We start from the raw sequence: 22,357 nt of genomic DNA, 5'->3' as shown, positions 1-22,357 counted from the left end.
TATGCAGGTAATGTAAACAACATTTGCACATTTTAAATAGCACACGTTGCTTTAGATGTGTCTGATTAATTAAATAATAATGTAAATTTGAATGGTTTTTCACCTTATGACCACAGGGAAATTTACAGATACTACTAAAGACAATGATCCTAATATCTATATAAACACTTGTTATATACCTAATAAAAACCAAATCAAAGTCTAAAACAAACATTTATTACAATATAGAGCACATATATAAAAAACCTAAGTTAAAAACAGGACATTTCTAATCAGTGTTGGTTTATTAGTGTAATTTGACCTGAAACAACAACAACAAGCTCTTGATGTGTTTGGAAATTTCTTTCATTTTTAGTCCATATATGATCGGATTCAAGAGTGGATGGTACAAAATCATTTGTAAAGTCATTATTAAACGGGCTGTTTTAGGAAAATCGGATTCCAATCGAACTATAAAAACATCATAAGTGACAAAACAGGAAAAGTTGATTAGAACCAGCAGGTGAGGTAAACAGGTCTGTGCAGCTTTTCTCCTGACTGTTTTACTACTTCTATAGGATATAATCAGGATCCTGGTGTAGGTAAAGAGGATGAAGAGCAGAGGGAGAAATGCAATATTTAACAACATGAACACACCAAATAAAGATAGTGTTAATGAGCGCACACACTGAAGAGTGTATGCTGAAGTGTTACAAAAAAATCCAGTCAAAGTAAATCTACAGAGTTTTATACCTTAACCATTGCCAGTACCGTTCAATACAAATGCCAAACCAATCTCACAAACAGGTAGAATCCAAGCTAAAACCAGAAACACACTGACCATTGTTTTTCTAATGATAGTTTGATACTGCAGAGGTTTACATATAGACACGTATCTGTCATACGACATGGCTGCTAACAGTAGAAACTCTGAACCAGCCACAGAGTAATATATGAAAGCTTGGAAGAGACAGATTGAATATGAAATAATGTGTTTCTCAGATAAAAAGTCGATCAGAAGTTTGGGGTAGATATTAGTGCTGAAAAGAACAGAGTTCAGTAACAAAGCTGCAATAAAAATGTACATAGGCTCATGGAGGTTTCTGTGAATCCAGATAAGACACACGATGGTGGAATTACAGCAGATTATTAGAATATATGCTGTGAACATGATCATAAAACACAGATATCTGTATCTGTGCAGTTCTACAAACCCACCCAGAGTTATATATGTGACATTTAATGTATCATCCATCATTGTTTTCAAAATCAAAGTGTGAATCAAAAGCGATACATCATAGAACAGACAGTCACAAATAACTACTGGAGATATAGTTCTCATTGTAAAGATTGCAGAAACCTGCTGCCTGGAAGGATGGTCTCATTCATTCACAGATAGCAAGGATGGAGAAGGTGTTTGGTGTTTGGATCTGTAGAACATTTTTATCTGACAGTTTCACCCTCACCGGATCTCATTAAACGCTCCAATAACATGTAAAAAACGTTAATAACATTTGTCCTGACGACATGGGTCACATGTCTGTACTAGGTGTTGCAACACTCCACCCTCCCATTACCTGTACTCAGCACAGCACAGCTAGAAACGAGCACAGCGAAAAGGGAGAGTAATATTCTGGACCAAGTGTGCAGCAATGTAAAGGACGCCAATAAAGTATTACCCTGACTTCACTCGGTTTTCCTCTATCCAGCTTACAGACAACCACTCAAGCAAGCGCACCCAGGGAGTCTATCAAAGTGTGGAATGAGGAAAGGGAATTAATGCTTTAGGACTGCTGGTGTGTCCCTCTAGCTATATTAGCATGTGCATTGAGAACAACATTCCCACAAGACACTACGAGACCTATCTCAATGCCATGAGTGCTTCACTGTTTTTGTCTCAAGCAATGTTGAAGACTACAAAAAGGCCATATGTAGCCTACATAGATCATTCAGACAGGTCAAGCGACAGTACAGACTCAATCTAGAGGGATGCTACTACCCACAGATTTATGGCACATGTGGAAAGGGCTGCAGCACATCACTGACTAATGACGGGGAGCTTGTGAGCCACATCCAGGAAAACCACACTACAAGAAGACCTGAACAACGTCTAAGTCCGGTTTGAAGTCGTCAACACCAACCATTAGAGAGGGTTCTGACCATGAAGGGCATACAAGACACACCACTGATCCCACTGATGCTTCTTGCGTTTAGAAACTCTGCCATCGTGGTTTCTGTTGATTTTTACATACAATTGAGCTTTTGACTGTTTACTACAAACAATGGTGACTGAAACTGAATGGATCCTGTTTGTGTTGGAACTAATAGATGTTTAATGGTTTTACTGAAATTACTACAACACAAAAAAAGAGATAAGACATCAAACAACGTGACGTATACAGCCACTGCAATGCTTCTGATGCCATGGCTATGCAGTGTCCATGCTGTACCTGCGGTGTAGATTTTATATACACACATTAACACAATTGCTTGTACCCCTCTGTTAAAGACAGAAAAACCCACAAAGTTCACTGAAAACTCACAAAAGAAAGAAAAATAAATACAAATGTACAAAAAATTAACTCATGAAAATCAGACATTGCTTTTGAGTTGTGGTTCAATAGAAGTTTACTAAAAAACAAACTAATGAAACTGGCTGGGACAAAAATCACGGTACTCTAGAAAAGACAAGTTAAAGGTACCATCGTTTTTGTCCAGGCCAATTTTATTAGTCTGTTTTTTAAAAAACGTCTGTTGAGCCACAACTCAAATCAATGTCTGATTTTCACGAGTTAGTAAGTAAAAATGGACAAAAACTGTCCGTTTCAAGTTATTTCAGTGACTTTTGTGGGTTTTTCTTTCTTTAACGGAAGGGTACCAATGTCTGTATAAGCATAAATCAGTCTTTATACTAAACCACTACATGGTCACACATAAAACTGTATGTTCTTTATTGTTTGTCCTGTACAACAGGCAAAGTTAGTGGACCTAAATGTATGACACAGACAGGCTGGGAGGTGCAATTAAGTGTATTTAATTCTAAACAGACTTACACAAAATCCAGGGGAATCATCAGACTGATGATTCTGTGGACAGAAAATGAGTGGAGTCCAAAAGCCAACAGACTGAGGCACATTCCAAAAAACTCTACAGTGTAACAGGCAAGAACAGAGACCATGAGGTTACTGCAACAGTCAGGCAAGGAATACAACTTCATCCTTCTTCTTCTGGTGATTTAAGGTAGTGTAGGCACAGGTAGGCTTATTACTGCCCCCCACAGGATAACATCATACTGCAAAATGGCACCTAAATGTGTGGGGATTGGCAGATCACATGAGATTAAGGTCGCTTTCACACCTTAATTCGTTTGCTTTGGTCCGAATCAGTTGATGAGTTTGTAACATTGGATCAGTTTCTCCTTCGTTCGGTTTCGTTTCAAACCGAGAAAAATCTAAACGAACCAAAACACGTCACTTTAAACTACACGAGAACGTCCTCATCGCTTATTGGTCTGATGTTTCTGCCGTGGAAACAGAAACAGTAAATACAGGAAGAAGGTGAAGTCTTGATTATTGTTTATTACGTTACATCGCTTGCAGAGTCTTCAAACCTGGTGTCTGTGAGACACTTCACCTCCTCACGTCTCCATGTTTGTCCCCGTTTAATCAGACAGCATGTTTTTGGTGAACAAACACAAAAAAGATCATGAGATTTATAGCATTTGGGCCCGTTTTGGCTCGGTTCGCGATCCTGCCAATTGGATCAGAAAAGACCTGAGCATGAGTGTTATTAGCTGTGTTTGTCTGGGTCAGAATGATTATACAAGATAAATCTTTCATAAAAGAAAACCTCAGGAAAATAGTGCACACTGTTGTGTCTGTGCCCAATGTGATTTCTCATTTCACCCCACCCCCTCAGATCACCTAGCATCAAAGAACCAGAAACCTAATACCCTCTCTGGCCAGTTCAATGCAGTGGAGGAGGGCCACACACCTGATTATATCCTTCAGCTCAGCTGACAGCAGCTAGGTTTGAGGTTGAATGGGTTGCCCACCTCTAGTCTGTTCTACAATTCTGTTCTGTCCATCATCCAGGGTTCAGACACACTTGCTTCCTGGTCCAGCAACGGTTTTGGTTGCCATCTCTGACCAAATATGTCAGCTCTTAGACCGAGACCTCTGCATTTTCTCACAGGTCTGTTGCTTCTCTTTGCCCCTTACTTGACCTTGGTCCCACAACTCCATTGAGTTTATCAAGGGCCTACGTAGTGTGGAGGGCAAAACCACCATTCTCAGTGTAGTCGACCCATGCCCCGAGATGGTGCATAGCAGTCCAAAGCATATCGCAGAGGTAGGAGTAGAGGGCCAACAGAAGATAAGGTGGGACAGAGAGTAGGGCTGTGGAGCTTCCATTACGTGTAGAGAATTGGAAGTTGGTGGTCATGCATTTACAGCTCCACAGGCTCAGATTCTGGTGTAATATTTTATATTTCAACTGTGCAATTACATGTATCTGTGTTCTTGTATACATGTGTCAAACACTAATTAAACAGCTAATTTCATTGTGTCTTGTGTGCAGTGACAATAAATCTATTAAATTCTATTTTATTCTATTCTGTTTTATTCTAATCTATGTCTGCAGCAGCTGCTGCTGCTCTGTTTTTTGAATATTATGACTGTTATGTGTTTTAACTGCATTGTTTACTACACTCAACCTTTCACCTCTCTGTCTCACCCTGTTTTAATGATTTCCTTTGTATTGGATGCTGGATTTGGACTTTTTATATGTGGATTAGATGTTATTTTTTAATAATGGTTTTTGGGCATGTGCCATATTCCAGCTTGTTGCCATCTAAACTGCACCGCTCCGTACCACCACGTGCACCGGATACTCACTTTCAGCTCTGCCTCATTGACCACAGGTCCTTTAAACCACAACTCCCAGACTTGGTACCGAACTGCTGCCTACACAAAGAATGCCCACGTCTCCTTAAATGTTTAGAGTAAGACGATTGCAGAATCACATTCTACAACGTTTATATTTCGTATTAAAAGTTTCTAAATCTAACTGTGTTGTCAGTCCCAAATATCAATTCAGAAAAACTGAGCAGCAGTAACTCAGGCTGAATAGAAGCAACATTGCAGAATAAAGCTAGGAAAATGTCAATGTCAGAAAACAATTGTAAGGTTTTCATTTATAGAGAAAAAAGAAAGAGTCAGATAATGAAAAAGTCTATAGATATAGTTTCTCTTTTTGGAGTGAAAATGTCAGTTAAACTGCTACCACTATATGTGTATGTGTGTGGTTTTGTTGTATTTATTATTAACTTTATTCCATTTTGTATGATAAGTTATAGAAATAAAATGGACTTGACCTATTTGACTCAACAGAAACTCTTCTATTCTATACTGTTCTTCACTGAACTTCATGAACTTCATTCATTCAATGTGTAATGTAAACTTTACATACTTATGTTGTTGTGAACAATATCTGCAATGATAAGTCAGCAATAGATCATCATCTGATATCTAGCATGTTATAGTGGATTACAGAAGTCATAAAGATGAAGGGTCAGCACATTAACACTGTAAATGTGATTTATTACTAAACAGCAACTTATTGAGGTGTTGAGAAATTTCTTTCATTTTTAGTCCATATACGATCGGATTCAAGAGCGGATGATACAAAATTATTTGCAAAGTCAATATTAAATGGACAGTTTTTGGAATATGTGAGTCCACTCGAGGTATGAAAGCATCATACATTCCAAAAGAGGACAAGCAGGATAAAACCAGAAGATGAGGCAAACAGGTCTGTGCAGCTTTTCTCCTGACTGTGTTACTACTTCGATAACATACAAGAAGTATCCTAATGTATGTGAAAAGTACAAAAAACAGAGGGAAATATGCAACATTGACCAAAATAACCATACCATACATACTTATTCCTACTGAAACCACACACTGAAGTGTGTAAAATGAATTGTTACAGAACAATCCTTTCAAAGTAAAGCTACAGCGTTTTATAGTAGCATTAAATGCCACGGACACAGCCAGCTCACAAGCAGGTATAAACCAAGCTAAAACCAGAAACACACTCACAGTTGTTTTTGTCATGATAGTTGGATACTGCAGAGGTTTACATATAGACACATATCTGTCATAGGCCATGGCTGCTAACAGTAAGAACTCTGAACCGATCAAAGTGTAATATACAAAAGCTTGAAAAAAACAGAGTGAATATGATATGATCTGTTTCTCAGACAAAAGGTCGTTAAGAAGTTTTGGGTAGATGTTAGTGCTGTAAAGAACAGAGTTCAGTAACAAAGCTGCAATGAAAATGTACATCGGCTCATGGAGGTTTCTGTGAGTACAGATAAGACAAATGATGGTGACATTAAAGCAGATTATTAGAATAAAAGCTGTAAACATGATCATAAAACACAGATATCTGTACTCCTGCAGCTCTACAAACCCACCCAGAGTTATATATGTGACATTTAATGTATCATCCATCGTGTACTCACAAAGAAATAACTTACAGAACGAGTCTCACTCTCATGATTACAGTAACCTACTTTACTACCTCAATGTGATCCACAGATAGTAAAGTTAGACATAATGACGTGTTGACTATGTGCTATGTTTTTATGAATCTGGTTCATCCTCTTTGGAGCTCATTAAACTTTGCAATAACACATAAACATCTTCAGAAAACCCAAGAGTCCAGAACTTCAAGTTGTTTGTTTTCTGCTTCTCATTGTGGAACAAATCTACATATTACATCATTATTTTTCCTTCCTTCTTTCTTGACATTGTAAGTTTGATGTTACATTTGAAATACAAGCAAACATCATTTATAGTTTCCACATTAAGAGGAAATAGACAGACAGCCAGGTAAAAGGCCCCTTCTATCTATTTAGAGTTTGTTCTGTAGCTCCTGGACTCCTGGAATATGAATCAATACAACTTTAGACAATGATACAAATAAATATCTAATCAAAGCTTATAGGAAAACCCAAAAGAAGTGTTTTAGTGTATTGTCAAGAAAACATCTGAACTTTTACATTATATATCTGCACTGTCCAGACAATATGTCCACACATTAGATACCAGTGGAGATACATTATTCTAGTGTTATTTGACATTTAACAACTCCCTACTGAGTTGTCGGGAAAATCGAGTAAAGAGAGAAGGATATCAAATCACCTGTATGGTCAATACTAAACAGGAAGTTTTAAAAAATTCTGATTGTGTTAAGCAGGTGTTGCTAACTTCTGTGTGAATTATTATCTTACAGTATTTCTGTTTATCTTTAGACAGGAGTTTTACATAGGAGTTCTGGCCCCGGGAATACATTTACTATGGCTGTTGGAGTTTCTTACTTCATGTTTCTCACTATATGCAGTTTGTCGCTGAGTGGCGAAAATCGTTTAGAAATGTGAACCTGGTTGTGGTGAACTTTGGTTCACTGTCTGGGTTATTCTTCCCACAAACTTTTACCCAGCCGGCCCAGCTGCTGGAGGACAGCTAACGGCAGCCAGGCTAGGTGGCTCATGAAACGGTTACTGGGACCTGACTAGCTGGTTTGTTTTCCATGGTGCAAATAAGTTACACTTATTACAGATCCCTTTATCACTTAAGGAGGTCAAGAAGAAACTAAACATAAGACACACAGAGCAGGAGAGACAAAGCCATGACAAACTGAAAAGCTAGTTAAATGATAAGCTAGGACACCTCAAAGAACACACAATTTTAATATTAGCAGAATCATAAAAATTCAACTCTTCAACTTCAGTTGCTAAATAGTAAAACTAGGTATTTAGTTAATTTATATAAATTCAATTCAATTTTATTTGTAGAGTGCTTTTTACAATTGACATTGTCACAAAGCAGCTTTACACAACCAAAGAACAGTACATGAACAGTGAATGTGTATGAGTCATAATAATGTGATTGTCCCTGATGAGCAAGCCGAGGGCGACGGTGGCAAGAAAAACTCCCTGAGAAGGCATCAGGAAGAAACCTTGAGAGGAACCAGACTCAACAGGGAACCCATCCTCATATGGGTGATTACATGCTGTGTAGGCAGCAGGCAGTCCAATATAATAGTTAATGTCTTTAAGTTAATGTGGAGTCCAGTTTGTTAATTGCAGGCGGACTTGTTCCATTCATGGACTATCGAGCGTTGAGTCGAGACCTCTGAGAAATAGCTGCTGACGTCCACCGAGGCCGAGACCGACTTCATAGTAGCACGTGACCAAATCCAGTCTCCAAACGCATCCCAAAGGGCAAACGGAGGATCCAGGCGACGAGATCTCCAGCCAGAAGTTGGGCATCAGGATGAGTCAGACAGGTCCAGAGGGCAGAGGGTGGAACGACATGGGGAGTGAGAGTTGGGAAGACAGCATCTAAACATACCAGTTCACCATAATGCTCTACGTCCATGAGTCCTTCCCAAATCTATTTACAAAAATGCTTGACTAAATAAATAGGTTTTCAGCCTAGACTTAAATACTGAGACTGTGTCTGAGTCCCGAACGTTATCTGGAAGGCTATTCCATAACTTTGGGGCTTTGTAAGAAAAAGCTCTGCCCCCAGCTGTAGTTTTCAGGATACGAGGTACTGACAGGCAGCCAGCATCCTTTGATCGAAGTAGGCGTGTTGGATCATAAGACACTAGCAGTTCACTTAGATACTGCGGCGCAAGACCATTTAATTGACCATTTAATTGACCATTGACCATTTTTGATTTCTCCAGTGCATTCAACACCATCCGTCCTGCACTGCTGGGAGAGAAATAAAAAACCATGCAGGTCAACACCCTGATTTCCTGGATCATGGACTACCTCACTAACTGCCAACAGTACGTCCGCCTTGAGAACTGTGTGTCTGACACTGTGGTCAGTAGCACAGCTGCTCCACAGGGGACAGTTCTATCTCCGTTCCTCTTCACCCTGTACACCTCAGACTTCAGGTTCAACTCAGAGTCCTGTCATCTTCAGAAGTTCTCTGATGACTCTCCAGTTGTAGGATGTATTAAGGGTGGAGATGTCACAGAGTACCGTGGAGTGGTGGACAGTTTTGTTGACTGGTGTGGACTCAACCATCTGAACTCACACAACATCAATAAAACAAAGGAGCTGGTGATGGACTTCAGGAAATCTGGGAGTCCTGTCATCCCTATTTCTATACAAGGGGAAGAGGTGGAGGTCGTGTCCGAGTACAAATACCTGGGAGTGTACTTGAACAACAAACTGGACTGGACTAAGAACTCATCAGTACAGTACAGAAAGGCTCAGAGCCAGATGTACTTCCTGAGGAGACTCAGGTCCTTCAACGTCTGCAGCACCGTGCTGATGATGTTTTATGAGTCTGTGGTTCCAGTGTCATCTTCTATGCTGTGGCCTGCTGGGGCCGCAACATGAAGGTGTCAGACACTAACAGACTAAACAAACTGATTAGGAGGGCTGGTTCTGTGCTGGGGGTGGAGCTGGACCCTCTACATTTTGTATGGCTGAAAGGAGGATGCTGTACAAACTCCTCTCAATCCTGGACAATCCCTCCCACCCACTGCACAGTGTGTTGACTGGACAGAGGAGCACATCCAGCCAAAGACTTATTAACATTAAATGCTCCACAGAGAACCACAGGAGATCCTTTCTACCTGTGGCAATCAATCTGTACAATTCCTCCCCCCTCTGTAAAGAGTGGGGGAAGTGTAAGTGTCATATACTTGCTGTGAATCTATATATTTTGACCCAATTTCATTTATCTATTTTACATATTCTGTGTATATATATTGAGTTTTTCTGTATTGATGTTATTGTGTATTTATGTTGATGTGGATCTTTCCTGGTTGTGGTTCCTTTTCTTTCTGTCTGTTTTGAGAACAACTGTAATGAGGCAAAACAATTTCCCTCTGGGATTAATAAAGTTTTTTTAATCTTGAATCTTGAATCTTGAAATGCTTTAAATGTCAAAAATAGTATTTTAAAATCAATGCGAAATTTCACGGGGAGCCAATGAAGTGTAGATAAGATTGGCGTGATGTGCTCGTATCTTCTGGTTCTAGTGAGGACTCTCGCTGCTGCATTCTGAACTAACTGAAGCTTGTTTATGTGCCTGGTTGAACAGTCAGACAGTAAGGCATTACAGTACTCCAACCTAGAGGGGATGAAAGAATGGACTAATTTTCCTGCATCATTTAGTGACAGAATATTCCTTATCTTAGCAATATTTCTGAGGTGAAAGAAAGGTGTTCTGGAAAAATTAACAAAATGACTCAATACGATTTGTTCGCTTTACTGTTTGTGAGTCTGAGTCAGTTAAATGAACCGTACTTCCCAACTCTACTTCCAATTATATAGAAAACCCAACAACCCCACTGAGTAATACTCAGAGACAGTGAAGAAGTAAACATTCGTGTCCCTGACCCCCCAGCAGAACCAGGCTCAGGGTGGGTGGCCATCTGCCTCGACTGGTCTTAATTTTTGGGCCATTTAAGGCCAGATAAGCTATATAAATAGAATGGACTTGACCTTATTTTACTCAAATTCTGTTAAAACAGGAACTATAAATTTTTTTTAATGACACTAAAACACAAACATACAGTTTTAACACATTGTTTTCAGCAGTAGTCAAGACATCGCAGTAGTTCAAACATATTCAACATATTAAACTGTTTTTAAAAATGTTTTCAGCGTTCATCCTCTGAAAGTCTATGGATAAAAAGAAACTTTTATCTTAATGAATGTAACATAAAACTTTGGCAGTGACTCAAGTGTTAAGCAGACCAGTTGATAAGTCAGCAATACATCATCATCTGATATCTAGCATGTTATAGTGGATTACAGAAGTCATAAAGATAAAGGGTCAGCACATTAACACTGTAAATGTGATTTATTACTAAACAGCAACTTATTGAGGTGTTGAGAAATTTCTTTCATTTTTAGTCCATATACGATCGGATTCAAGAGCGGATGATATAACATTATTTGTAAAGTCAAAATTAAATGGACAGTTTTTGGAATATGTGAGTCCACTCGAGGTATGAAAGCATCATACATTCCAAAAGAGGACAAGCAGGATAAAACCAGAAGATGAGGCAAACAGGTCTGTGCAGCTTTTCTCCTGACTGTGTTACTACTTCGATAACATACAAGAAGTATCCTAATGTATGTGAAAAGTACAAAAAACAGAGGGAAATATGTCACATTGACCAAAATAATCATACCATACATACTTATTCCTACTGAAACCACACACTGAAGTGTGTAAAATGAATTGTTACAGAACAATCCTTTCAAAGTAAAGCTACAGCGTTTTATAGTAGCATTAAATGCCACGGACACAGCCAGCTCACAAGCAGGTACAAACCAAACTAAAACCAGAAACACACTCACAGTTGTTTTTGTCATGATAGTTGGATACTGCAGAGGTTTACATATAGACACATATCTGTCATAGGCCATGGCTGCTAACAGTAAGAACTCTGAACCGATCAAAGTGTAATATACAAAAACTTGAAAAAAACAGAGTGAATATGATATGATCTGTTTCTCAGACAAAAGGTCGTTAAGAAGTTTTGGGTAGATATTAGTGCTGTAAAGAACAGAGTTCAGTAACAAAGCTGCAATGAAAATGTACATCGGCTCATGGAGGTTTCTGTGAGTACAGATAAGACAAATGATGGTGACATTCAAGCAGATTATTAGAATATAAACTGTAAACATGATCATAAAACACAGATATCTGTACTCCTGCAGTTCTACAAACCCACCCAGAGTTATATATGTGACATTTAATGTATCATCCATCGTGTACTCACAAAGAAATAACTTACAGAACGAGTCTCACTCTCATGATTACAGTAACCTACTTTACTACCTCAATGTGATCCACAGATAGTAAAGTTAGACATAATGACGTGTTGACTATGTGCTATGTTTTTATGAATCTGGTTCATCCTCTTTGGAGCTCATTAAACTTTGCAATAACACATAAACATCTTCAGAAAACCCAAGAGTCCAGAACTTCAAGTTGTTTGTTTTCTGCTTCTCATTGTGGAACAAATCTACATATTACATCATTATTTTTTCCTTCCTTCTTTCTTGACATTGTAAGTTTGATGATACATTTGAAATACAAGCGATACTGATTTTGTAACTTGCTTACCGATTGCACATTAATTTTAATGACTTCCGATTGTTGTAATCAATTCAGTCAGAATCGCCACGAATGCTGCAAATAAGTTACGCTTATCAAACCATTATTACTAAAGGAGGCCGAGGAGCAACTAAACATAAGACAGAGCAGGTCAGAGCAGAAGCAGAGGGAGAAGAAGATTCCATGGCTAACTGAAGAACTAGTTTAACAATAAACCACCAGGCTTGGAGTCGGCAGTCCTGTGAGCTTGGTATGCTGAGTGGCCCGTTAGCTCAAGAGCCTCTGCTCTGTTTCCATAAATAACATAACACAGCAGTCCAGAACGTCTTTCTGGTTGATGAAGTTTAAACTCCTTGATTTTGTTAATGAGTGAGACGAGGAAGCTTGGGAGTAGAAACCCAGCTCTGTGTGGTAAGAGTGGCGGACTGGTGCAAGGACTCTGTGCTGGTTTCCAGCCACTGTTCACCAATTGCAGAGTTTGGGAGTGTTCGGGGCAGACCTTTTTATTTACAGAGGGAATTCACCACTGTTTACATCATTGGAGTCTACATCCCTCATAGCCAATTGCCAAAGAGGTGTTGGGTGAACTACATGAGGCGACCTGCAGAATACCCACCCAACCATGTGAATCTCAAGTTAGTGCTCCCTAAACTCCATCAGCATGTGGACTTTGCCACAAGAGAGGAGAACATGCTGGATCGTTTTTACACCAACATCCCCGGCACGTACCGAGCGGTGCCCCTCCCCCACCCTGGATACTCAGACCACATCTCTGTTATGCTAATTCCAGCATACAGACCACTCGACCGATGCTCCCGACCGGTTCTGAAGCAGGTAGAGACCTGGCCAGCAGGAGCCATCTCTGCTCTTCAGGACTGCTTTGAGTACAGCGACTGGGACATGTTCAGGGAGGCTACAACCACCGGCGATTCCGTCAACTTGGAGGAGTAAACATCATCAGTGACCAGCAACATCAGCAAATTTGTTGACGATGTGACCATCTCCAAGACTATCAATACACGCTCCAATCAAAAACCTAACTTGACTGCTAAGGTGCACCTGCTGTCAAAGTTGAGGGACTCTGCCTTCAGAGCAGGAGACAAGACCGCCTTAAGAACAGCAGGGGCTGAACTGTTCTGAGCCATCAGAGGCAAAGCGTTCACACGCCAGAGGGATCCACGGCCACTTTGAGGACCGCGGAGACAGCCAGCGCATGTGGCAGGGCATCCAGGCGATCACTAACTACAAGGCAACTCCAACCGTTTGTTACAGTGAAGCCTCCCTCCTAGATTTGCTGAATTACTTCTACACCCGATTCGAGGTACAGGTAAAGAATAACATGGTAGCTAGTTAAACCGTTCCATGGATGATGCCATCGCCACTACTCTTCACCTGGGCCACTCCCATCTGGACAAAAAGGGTACATATGTTCGAATGCTGTTCAAAGACTTCAGCTCAGAGGAGAGGAGGTACATCAGCTCTCAGCCTGGAGCAAGGCCAACAACCTGTCTCTGAACGTTGGGAAAAAGATGGTTGTTGACTTTAGAAGAGCACAGAGTGACCACTCTCCACTGATCATCTATAGAGCATCAGTGGAGTTCGTCAAGAGCACCAAATGTCTTGGTTTTCATCTGGAGGAGAACCTCACCTGGTCACTCATTTCACTATGTACTGCTAAATGTGTTTGGAATGACAATTAACCTTCTTGAATTCACTTGTCAGAATGTTATTTTTGTATTCAATGCAACAGACACTGAAAGGTCACAAAAAAGCATAATCCAAGCTAAAATCAAAAATTCAATTCAATTCAGTTTTATTTGTATAGCGCCAATTCACAACACAAGTCATCTCAAGGCACTTTACAGTGTTTAGGCTCAGTGTATCAGTAGAGGTCCCCCAGCAGACTAAGCTATAGCAGCAGAACTAAGAGACTATATCTATATCTAGACTATATCTCTGACTATAAGCTTTATAAGCTTTATAAAAAAGGAAAGTTTTAAGTCTAGTCTTAAATGTAGAGAGGGTGTCTGCCTCCAGAACCTGAACTGGGAGCTGGTTACACAGGAGAGGGGCTTGATAGCTAAAGGCTCTGCCTCCCATTCTACATTTGGAAACTCTAGGAACCACAAGTAAACCTGCAGCCTGAGAACGTAGAGTTCTGCTTGGAAAATATGGAAATATGAGTTCTTTAAGATAAGATGGAGCCTGATTATTAAGTGATTTATAAGTGAGGAGAAAAAATTTAAATTCAATTCTGGATTTTACAGGGAGCCAATGGAGAGAAGCCAACGTAGGAGAAATATGAGCTCTCTTATTAATTCCAGTCAGAACTCTGGCTGCAGCATTTTGGATTAACTGGAGGCTTTTTAAGGAGTTATTGGGACAAACTATTAACAATTAATTACAACAGTACAGTCTGGAAGGAAACTCCAAGATTTCTTTGATGTATGAAGTGAAGGAGATATCCTGATCAAAGATAACTCTGAGATTTCTTACAGTATTACTTGAGGCCAATACTAAGTCATCAATGGTGAGAATGTGTTTAGACATAGTGTCTCTGAGATTTTTAGGACCAAATAAAATAACCTCTGTCTTGTCTGGATTTAGGAGAAGGAAATTGGAGGACATCCAGGCCTTTATGTCTTTTAAGCAGCTTGAAGTTTGACTAATTGATTCGTTTCTTCTGGTTTCATAGATAAGTATAGCTGGGTATCATCTGCATAACAATGGAAATTTATAGAGTGTTTCCTAATAATATTGCTAAGGGGGACATGTATAAAGTGAAAAGAATCGGTCCAAGCACATATCCCTGTGGAACTCTATAGCTGACTTTGCTGTGCATGGAAGACTCATCATTAACATGTACAAACTGAAATCTATCTGATAGATACGATTTAAACCACTCTAGTGCTGTTCCTTTGATTCTAATGACATGTTCCAGTCTGTGTAATAAAATGTTGTGATCTATAGTGTTGAATGCAGCACTAAGATCTAACATGACGAGTATAGAGAGTAGACCACTGTCTGATGCTAATAGAAGATCATTAGTGACCTTTACCAGTGCTGTTTCTGTACTATGATGTACTCTAAATCCTGACTGGAAATCTTCATACAAGTTATTGCTGCGCAGGTGGTCATATAATTGCTTAGAAACTACCTTTTCAAGATAAAGGGCAGATTGGATATTGGTCTATAATTGGCTAAGACCCCTGAGTCCAGAGTAGGCTTTTTGAGTAGGGGTTTAACTGCAGCAACATTAAAAGCCTGTGGTACGTAGCCTGTTTGTAAAGATAGATTGATCTGATCTATGGACGTGCTGATCAAAGGTAAGACATCTTTGAGGAGTCTAGTCGGGATGGGATCTAAGAGACATGTTGATGGTTTAGAGAAATTAATTACTGAAATTAATTCAGAATGATCTACGGGGAGGAAGCAGTCTAAGTACGAGCGTGGTCTTGCAGATGAATCTAGAGTTGTTGTACAATCCATACCGTATGCAGGGAGGATCTGATCAATTTTATCTCTAATAGTTATTATTTCATATGTAAAGAAATTCATGGAATCATTGCTGCAGAGAGTTAAGGGAATACTAGGCTCAACAGAGCTATGACTAAGATAAAATTTTAAGTCAGTTCCTCAAATTCGTCAATAGCATTTTCAGACAAACCTTTACTGTAGTGAATCTTATCCGCAGGTGTAGTAAAGTTTGGTACTGTAAATTCAAATGTTATGAAAAGCTGTCAGATAAAAGAGGACTTTGGGGAAAAACTAATAAATGATGAATTTTAACACTGAGATCACAAGATCAAGGGTGTGATTACAACAGTGACTGAGAGATAAGACACAGAATGGTGACATTAAAGCAGATTATTGGAACATACAGTGAAAGCATGATCAGAAAATAAAGATATCTGAATTTGTGCAGTTCTACATAACCAAGAGTTAAGTATGTTCCACTGAATTAATCATCCATCGACATTCTGAAAAGCAAAATGTGAATCAATAATTCAGGCAGATCAAGTCTCAAGACAGATACGAATGTTAGACAACAGTGAAGGGTTTGAACTGCTTTTATCAGACTTCATCCTCGATGGATCTCATTAACTCTCCACTGACATTGAGTACTAATCTTAGACGTATTGGTTTTCTATGCCTCAGTGAGTGTGTGGTAAAACTCCACTTTAGAGACATTACTCCTTCAAAAAGTCATATTTATATGTAGCCTGTGAATGTGTTTACCTCCAGTTTTCTTTAGTTTTGACTCCAGCAGACATGAAGCAATCATGATAAAGGCCTTAAAAGACATCAAAGGTTATCAAAGGGTAACAGTCAAATCATCATCTCTACAAAAATACAAACATCAGTTCCAGGAAATTTTTACTGAAATTAAAAAAATATAAAATGAAATCTGTGATTTGTTAATTTGCTTGAATCTTTTTTTTCTTACAAAAGTACAAGGAAAAGATTTTTAGTATTTTCACTAAACAACTTCATTGTATTTTCTAAATATGAGCACATTTTAAGTTTAATGCTGCAGCACGCTCAAATAAACAGAGAACAGAAAAGTCAAGTGAGCCTGATCCCACAACAGCTGTTGTCCAGGCTCCAATGGTGCGTTCAGTGGCACTTTTTAAAGATTAAAAGGAAAGTTCAAGTAAGAAATGTCCAGGGCGAACTTGTCTATCTACTGGTTTGTAATTAATACTTAGAATTGTCTAAATTTACACATGAACTTGATGAACTGTCAGCAAAACCACATCTGTGTTATTACTACATTATAACAGCTGTGGATCAGGGCTAGCAGTTTAACCCCCAGCTCCAAAATTCCATGTAAAACAAAGTTATGTTAATTTATAAGTGTGATTGAACCCGAAACAACAGGCTCTTGATGTGTTTAGAAATTTCCTTCATTTTTAATCCATATATTATCGGATTAAATAGAGGATGATACACAATAACTTGTAAAGTCATAATTAAACGGGCAGTTTTTGGAAAATCGGATTCCAGTCGAACTATAACAACATCATAAGTGACAAAACAGGAAAAGCTGATTAGAACCAGCAGGTGAGGTAAACAGGTCTGTGCAGCTTTTCTCCTGACTGTTTTACTACTTCTGTAGGATATAATCAGGATCCTGGTGTAGGTAAAGAGGATGAAAAATGTAGGAAACAGTGCGATACCTAAAAACACAGCTGCACTATACACAAACTGTGCTCCTGAGATCACACACTGAATTTTGTAAATTGAATTGTTGCAAAAAATGCCTTTCAAAGTAAAGGCACAGAGTTTTACAGTAGCATTAAATGCACCTGACAGTGAAAGCCCACATGCAGGAACGAGCCAAGATAAGATCAGAAGGATGGTGATAGTTTTCTTTCCCATCATTGTTGGATACTGCAGAGGTTTACATATAGACACGTATCTGTCATAGGACATAGCTGCCAACAGTAAAAACTCAGCAAACACCAGAGTGTAATATATAAAAGCTTGACAGAGACAGGCTGAATATGATATGATCTGTTTGTCAGACAAAAAGTCAGCTAATAGCTTTGGGTAGATGTTAGTGCTGTAAAGAACAGAGTTTAGTAACAAAGCTGCAATAAAAATGTACATAGGCTCATGGAGGTTTCTGTGAATCACTATGAGACAAACAATAGTACAGTTACAGCAGATTATCAGAATATAAACTGTAAATATGACCAGAAAATAAAGATATTTGTATTTGTGCAGCTCTACAAACCCATCAAGAGTTATATATGTTGAATTTAGGTCATCATCCACCATAGTTCTCTAAATTAAAACTTTAGTATTAGCAAAGTAAGCTGTTCATAAAGACGCAGTGATAAGTACGAACTGATTACACCTAGACTGAGCTTTTATTACCTGTGTTGGTCTCATTCATTCACTCAAATACCATCAATAGAGTTTGAGTGTCTTTAATGTTTTTATCCCACTGCTTCACCCTCCACGACTTATTTAACTCTCCATAGTCTCCAACAAACTCCTCCTCATTGTGTAGGTGTACACAGCTGTGTACTCAGTGGTGCCATAACATCTTTGTTAACTGTGACATAACAGTGTTCCTAGAACATTTGTTCTGAAATGCACTTTTAATTACTAATTACTATTTTTTTTTTACCTTCCTCTGACTGACTGCCATATCCATCAGATAGCTCCTAACCTTACTGTACCTACAGTATGATAGATACTACAGAGCATCAGACCTGACACTACTGGCTCCAATAGGAACTATTAGGCCCAGAAAGTATATTTTTTACTCTTTAAATAAAAATGAAAATAACCAAGAAATGCAGGACGTGTTAATTTTAAGATAAAGAGGTTTTTAATTTTTTTTATACCGTTTGCTATTCTGTGTTTAACCCTCCAGGAATGTGGGCGTCCAGTTTGGCAGAAAGATCAACAGTTTACCAAATGAGAAACAAGAGTTGTGAGTTCTGAAACTGAAATATACAAATAGAAGATTTATAAATCAACCATATTTAATCTGACAGCACATTTAAATATCTACAGTATGACATGTTTCCCATCTTAGTCAAAATGAAATTGTGCCATGATGTGGTGAAAAATAACCTATTAGCTCCATGCTAAAACATAATGGAATTCCCCATTGACTCGCTAACAGAGATTAACATCAGTATTGATGTTATACAGGAGTGAGGGCACCGCTGAGGATGAAATCCTACAACCATCCCTGATCAGACCTAATGCAAGTGTAACACCTGGGGCCCCTAGAGTTCAGAAGGTTAGTTAGTCAATGATGAACCAGTTTATAAGTGAGTAGAGCTTAAACTACAGTGAGGAAGTCCCTTTAACGTAAAGAAAGGTTCTACCTTGGTGTTTCTTTGGTTCTTTCAGTTCTTACAGTCCTGTAACAAGGTTCCAGGTCTGTTTGGTTCTATTGAATTTACGTTGGGTTAAGTCTGTATTTAAGTCGTTTGTGTTACAATTCCACCCTTGTCCCCGTCTGTGGGTTTTTGTTTTGTGTCACACTACTCTGCACACTATTCATGGACCTACTCCACTCATTTGTCCGTTTGCCACTGAGCCATTTGGATCACGCCGGACTGCACTTCAGTTTGTTGGACTTTGGTTTCTTCTGCGAGTTTGTTTTTGTGAGTTTGCCCGTCACTGCAGTGTATTTTTCGTTGTTACTTTGTTCTATTAGCTTTGTATGTTTTGTACCCGTTCAGCCTGCCTTCCGCAGTGATTTTTGTTTGCTACTTTGTTTTTCTTATTTGTGAGTTTGTGTTCTATTAGCGTTTGTGCCTTGTCTTGTTTCGTGATTGTTTGTTAGTTTCTAGTTCATGTCTTTGCCTGTGTCACCACAGTGTTTTCAGTTCTTACTTTGTGTGTTTGTCTAGGGTTTTGATTGTACTTTAACTGTCAGGAGTTTAGTAGGACCAATAATAAGGCCGAAAGCAATCCACTCAGTTCAGTGAGTTTACTGTGAAACACAAACAAAAACAACAGCGAAACCTTCAGCTCAGCCGTGAACACAGTCTTTTCTTAGATTTAACACAAAAGGAGTCCATAGAAATACCTGGAGCAATCAACATCCTTGAAACATAAAGAGTCCAAACATGAAGCTCCAATAGGCAATCCACACATAATCCAAAAGATAATCCAAACGAAAAACTTCGGCTTACAACGAAAACATACACTGGGAAAAAATGTCTCAGTCCCTAATCCAAAGCAACAATCCATAAAACAAAGTCCACAGGCATGGAGTACCTTAAGTCCTGCACACACGGCTGTAATGAGAGGCAAAACAAGAGTTTGTTTCTTGCCTCAATCCAACAAACGATCTGGCAACAGGTCAGTGGAACACTGCAGGTAAAAAACCCTCCGGTGTACAACAGGTGCAATCAATGAGCTTAATGAATGACAAGCTGCTGCATGAACACCACACCGCCCGGAAATGGGACCTTCAAAATAAAAGGCCAGACTGACAGGCAGGCGCTGGATCCTCACATTAACCACCTTGTTTTTTTTAGTTTGTGTTAGTTCCCTGTGTCCCCTGCCCTCTTGTAATAAAAAACCTTTTATGTGTACTCGTTCTCCCTCATCCATTTGGCAATCTGTAACAGTTTGGGTCTGTGTATTTCCTCCTTAAAGGGGAAAGTAACCACGTCTAATGGCTGCTCACCAATACGGCTTATAAACGTATTAATCAATGTATTCAGATTTTAGAGGTAAAACAGCACATTCCTAACAATAGGAAATAATAGATAATATTAGGGAAACCACGTTCCTGTAATTTCTCCCGGGCCACATCCTGTCCCGGGTGAAGCCTACCACTTGAGCAGCAAAAGAGGTTTTGGTTAAAATAATGGCAAGATGTCCCCTAAACTCTTACTTCTGATTTATCTGCTTCTCTAGCATACTGTGGACATGAATGTTTTATGAGAAACAATTTACAACAAGCCCTTAATCAGAGGCTTTAATGCAAAGCGACTTACAAGGTACACGACCAAGGAGGGATAAGTATAAGGAGGTTTTGCCTAAAGACCCCTAGTGGAGGAAGACCACAGGCAGGATTCAAACCCCGGTCTCCCCCATGGATTAATTTCCTCTTCTAACTGTTGATGATGTGTAAAGTGTGAAACAACTATATGGTAATTTTACCAGTAGTGGTGTGTAACACGTTACCAATGTTCTATTTCTACTAAAAGTATTTAATTAGCTTAAATTCAAGTGTCCTGCTGTGTTAAAAATAAAACAGTCTGATTCCCCCTCGGTGGATGTTATTAACCTAAGAGTCCTGAAAGCATACTTTTCTGTAGATGTCTGCACTGTAGATGATGTGTCCACATTACACATGTCTGCAGAGGTTGTCATCAGCACCACTACATGTCTAATTTGTAGCTTATTAGCACAGTTAAGGATGGATGATGGATGGAAGATGGATGGAGGATGGAGGTGTTTCTCTTCTTTGCTGAAGGGAACACAGAAGACATTACCAACAATATCTCATGTTAATTCGATGATTAATATTGGCAGTAGCTCAGGTGGTAGAGCAGTCGCCTACGAACCCCAGGGTGAGTGGTTTGATTCCCTGTTCCTCCTGGCTACTTGCTGAGGTGTCCTTGGACAAGACACTGAAACCCCGTAGTAGCGCCGACTCAGTCTGGCAGCTGTCCAACTGAATTTCCCCAAGGGGATGAATGAAGTATACATTATTATTATTATTATTAATCAGAACAAGTGAAATGAGCTCTGAATCTGAAAATGATGAACTCTGTATTTCATATGTACATAGAATATGTATAGGACATTGAAAATCTCCTTTGAGGACTTTCAAAAGTGCCAGTAACAGTGCTGCTCTCAGTCAGTAGCTCTAAAAAGAACATAGAAGAAGGTGTGTGCTGCTGTGTTTGAATCTGTTCAGATTTTTAATGAAGTTCATCAGTACGACTAGTGAAACTAACAGAACTGTCACATTAAAGTCTAAACTAAAAACCAATGGATGATACAGTGATATGAAGAAAACCAGCATCACAGCACATAAAGTCACTACATTAGTGAGATTTGACCTGAGCCAACAACTTCTTCAGATGTTTAGAAATTTCCTTCATTTTTAGTCCGTATATGATGGGATTAAACAGAGGATGATAGGAAATCATTTGTATACTTATTATTAAATGAGCAATTCTTGGAATATCAGCTTCTAATCGAACTATAAAACATCATAAGTGACAAAACAGGAAAGGTTGATTAGAACCAGCAGGTGAGGTAAACAGGTCTGTGCAGCTTTTCTCCTGACTGTTTTACTACTTCTATAGGATATAATCAGGATCCTGGTGTAGGTAAAGAGGATGAAGAGCAGAGGGAAGAGTTATATATGTCACATTTAATTCATCATCCATCAGGTTTTCGAACAACAAAGTGAATCAGTTATGCAGCAGACTAACTAACCAACTAACGTCACTAATCAACACTTGTGACTTTGTGGATACCTGCGTTTGCTGGATGTTTTTATCAGACTGCTTCCCCTTTGTGGATCTCATTAAACTCAGGTCACACATCTACTGGGTGCTGTATGCACATCACATTTGTCATTTTGATTGACTTGTGGCCTTGTGTGGAAAGTGAAAGAGGAGCTTGAATGAACAGGAGAGTGATAGATAAGATGAGATAAGATGAGATGAGATGAGATGATTTGTCATATGCACAAATGTACACAGCACAGT

At 39.1% G+C, this 22,357-nt stretch overlaps 3 protein-coding genes and 1 pseudogene across 3 annotated transcripts; all 4 read right to left on the bottom strand.

Moving 5' to 3' along the window:
- Positions 1 to 286: 286 nt before the first annotated feature.
- Positions 287 to 1,234, bottom strand: LOC113173571 (annotated as a pseudogene).
- Positions 1,235 to 5,558: 4,324 nt separating this feature from the next.
- LOC113173310 (olfactory receptor 2T2-like) lies at positions 5,559 to 6,494 on the bottom strand. The gene has a single exon (XM_026376716.1). It carries the CDS (start codon positions 6,492 to 6,494, stop codon positions 5,559 to 5,561), a length of 936 nt encoding a protein of 311 aa, XP_026232501.1.
- A 4,367-nt stretch (positions 6,495 to 10,861) lies between these two features.
- LOC113173309 (olfactory receptor 2T2-like) lies at positions 10,862 to 11,797 on the bottom strand. Its single transcript, XM_026376715.1, has one exon. The coding sequence runs from the start codon at positions 11,795 to 11,797 to the stop codon at positions 10,862 to 10,864; it is 936 nt and encodes a 311-aa protein (XP_026232500.1).
- A 5,200-nt stretch (positions 11,798 to 16,997) lies between these two features.
- On the bottom strand, positions 16,998 to 17,930 carry LOC113173306 (olfactory receptor 11A1-like). The gene has a single exon (XM_026376711.1). It carries the CDS (start codon positions 17,928 to 17,930, stop codon positions 16,998 to 17,000), a length of 933 nt encoding a protein of 310 aa, XP_026232496.1.
- Positions 17,931 to 22,357: the final 4,427 nt, after the last annotated feature.

This window comes from Anabas testudineus, chromosome 21, assembly GCF_900324465.2.
Source record: "Anabas testudineus chromosome 21, fAnaTes1.2, whole genome shotgun sequence".
Lineage (NCBI taxonomy): Eukaryota > Metazoa > Chordata > Actinopteri > Anabantiformes > Anabantidae > Anabas > Anabas testudineus.
This window is presented reverse-complemented; position numbering and strand designations above follow the sequence as displayed.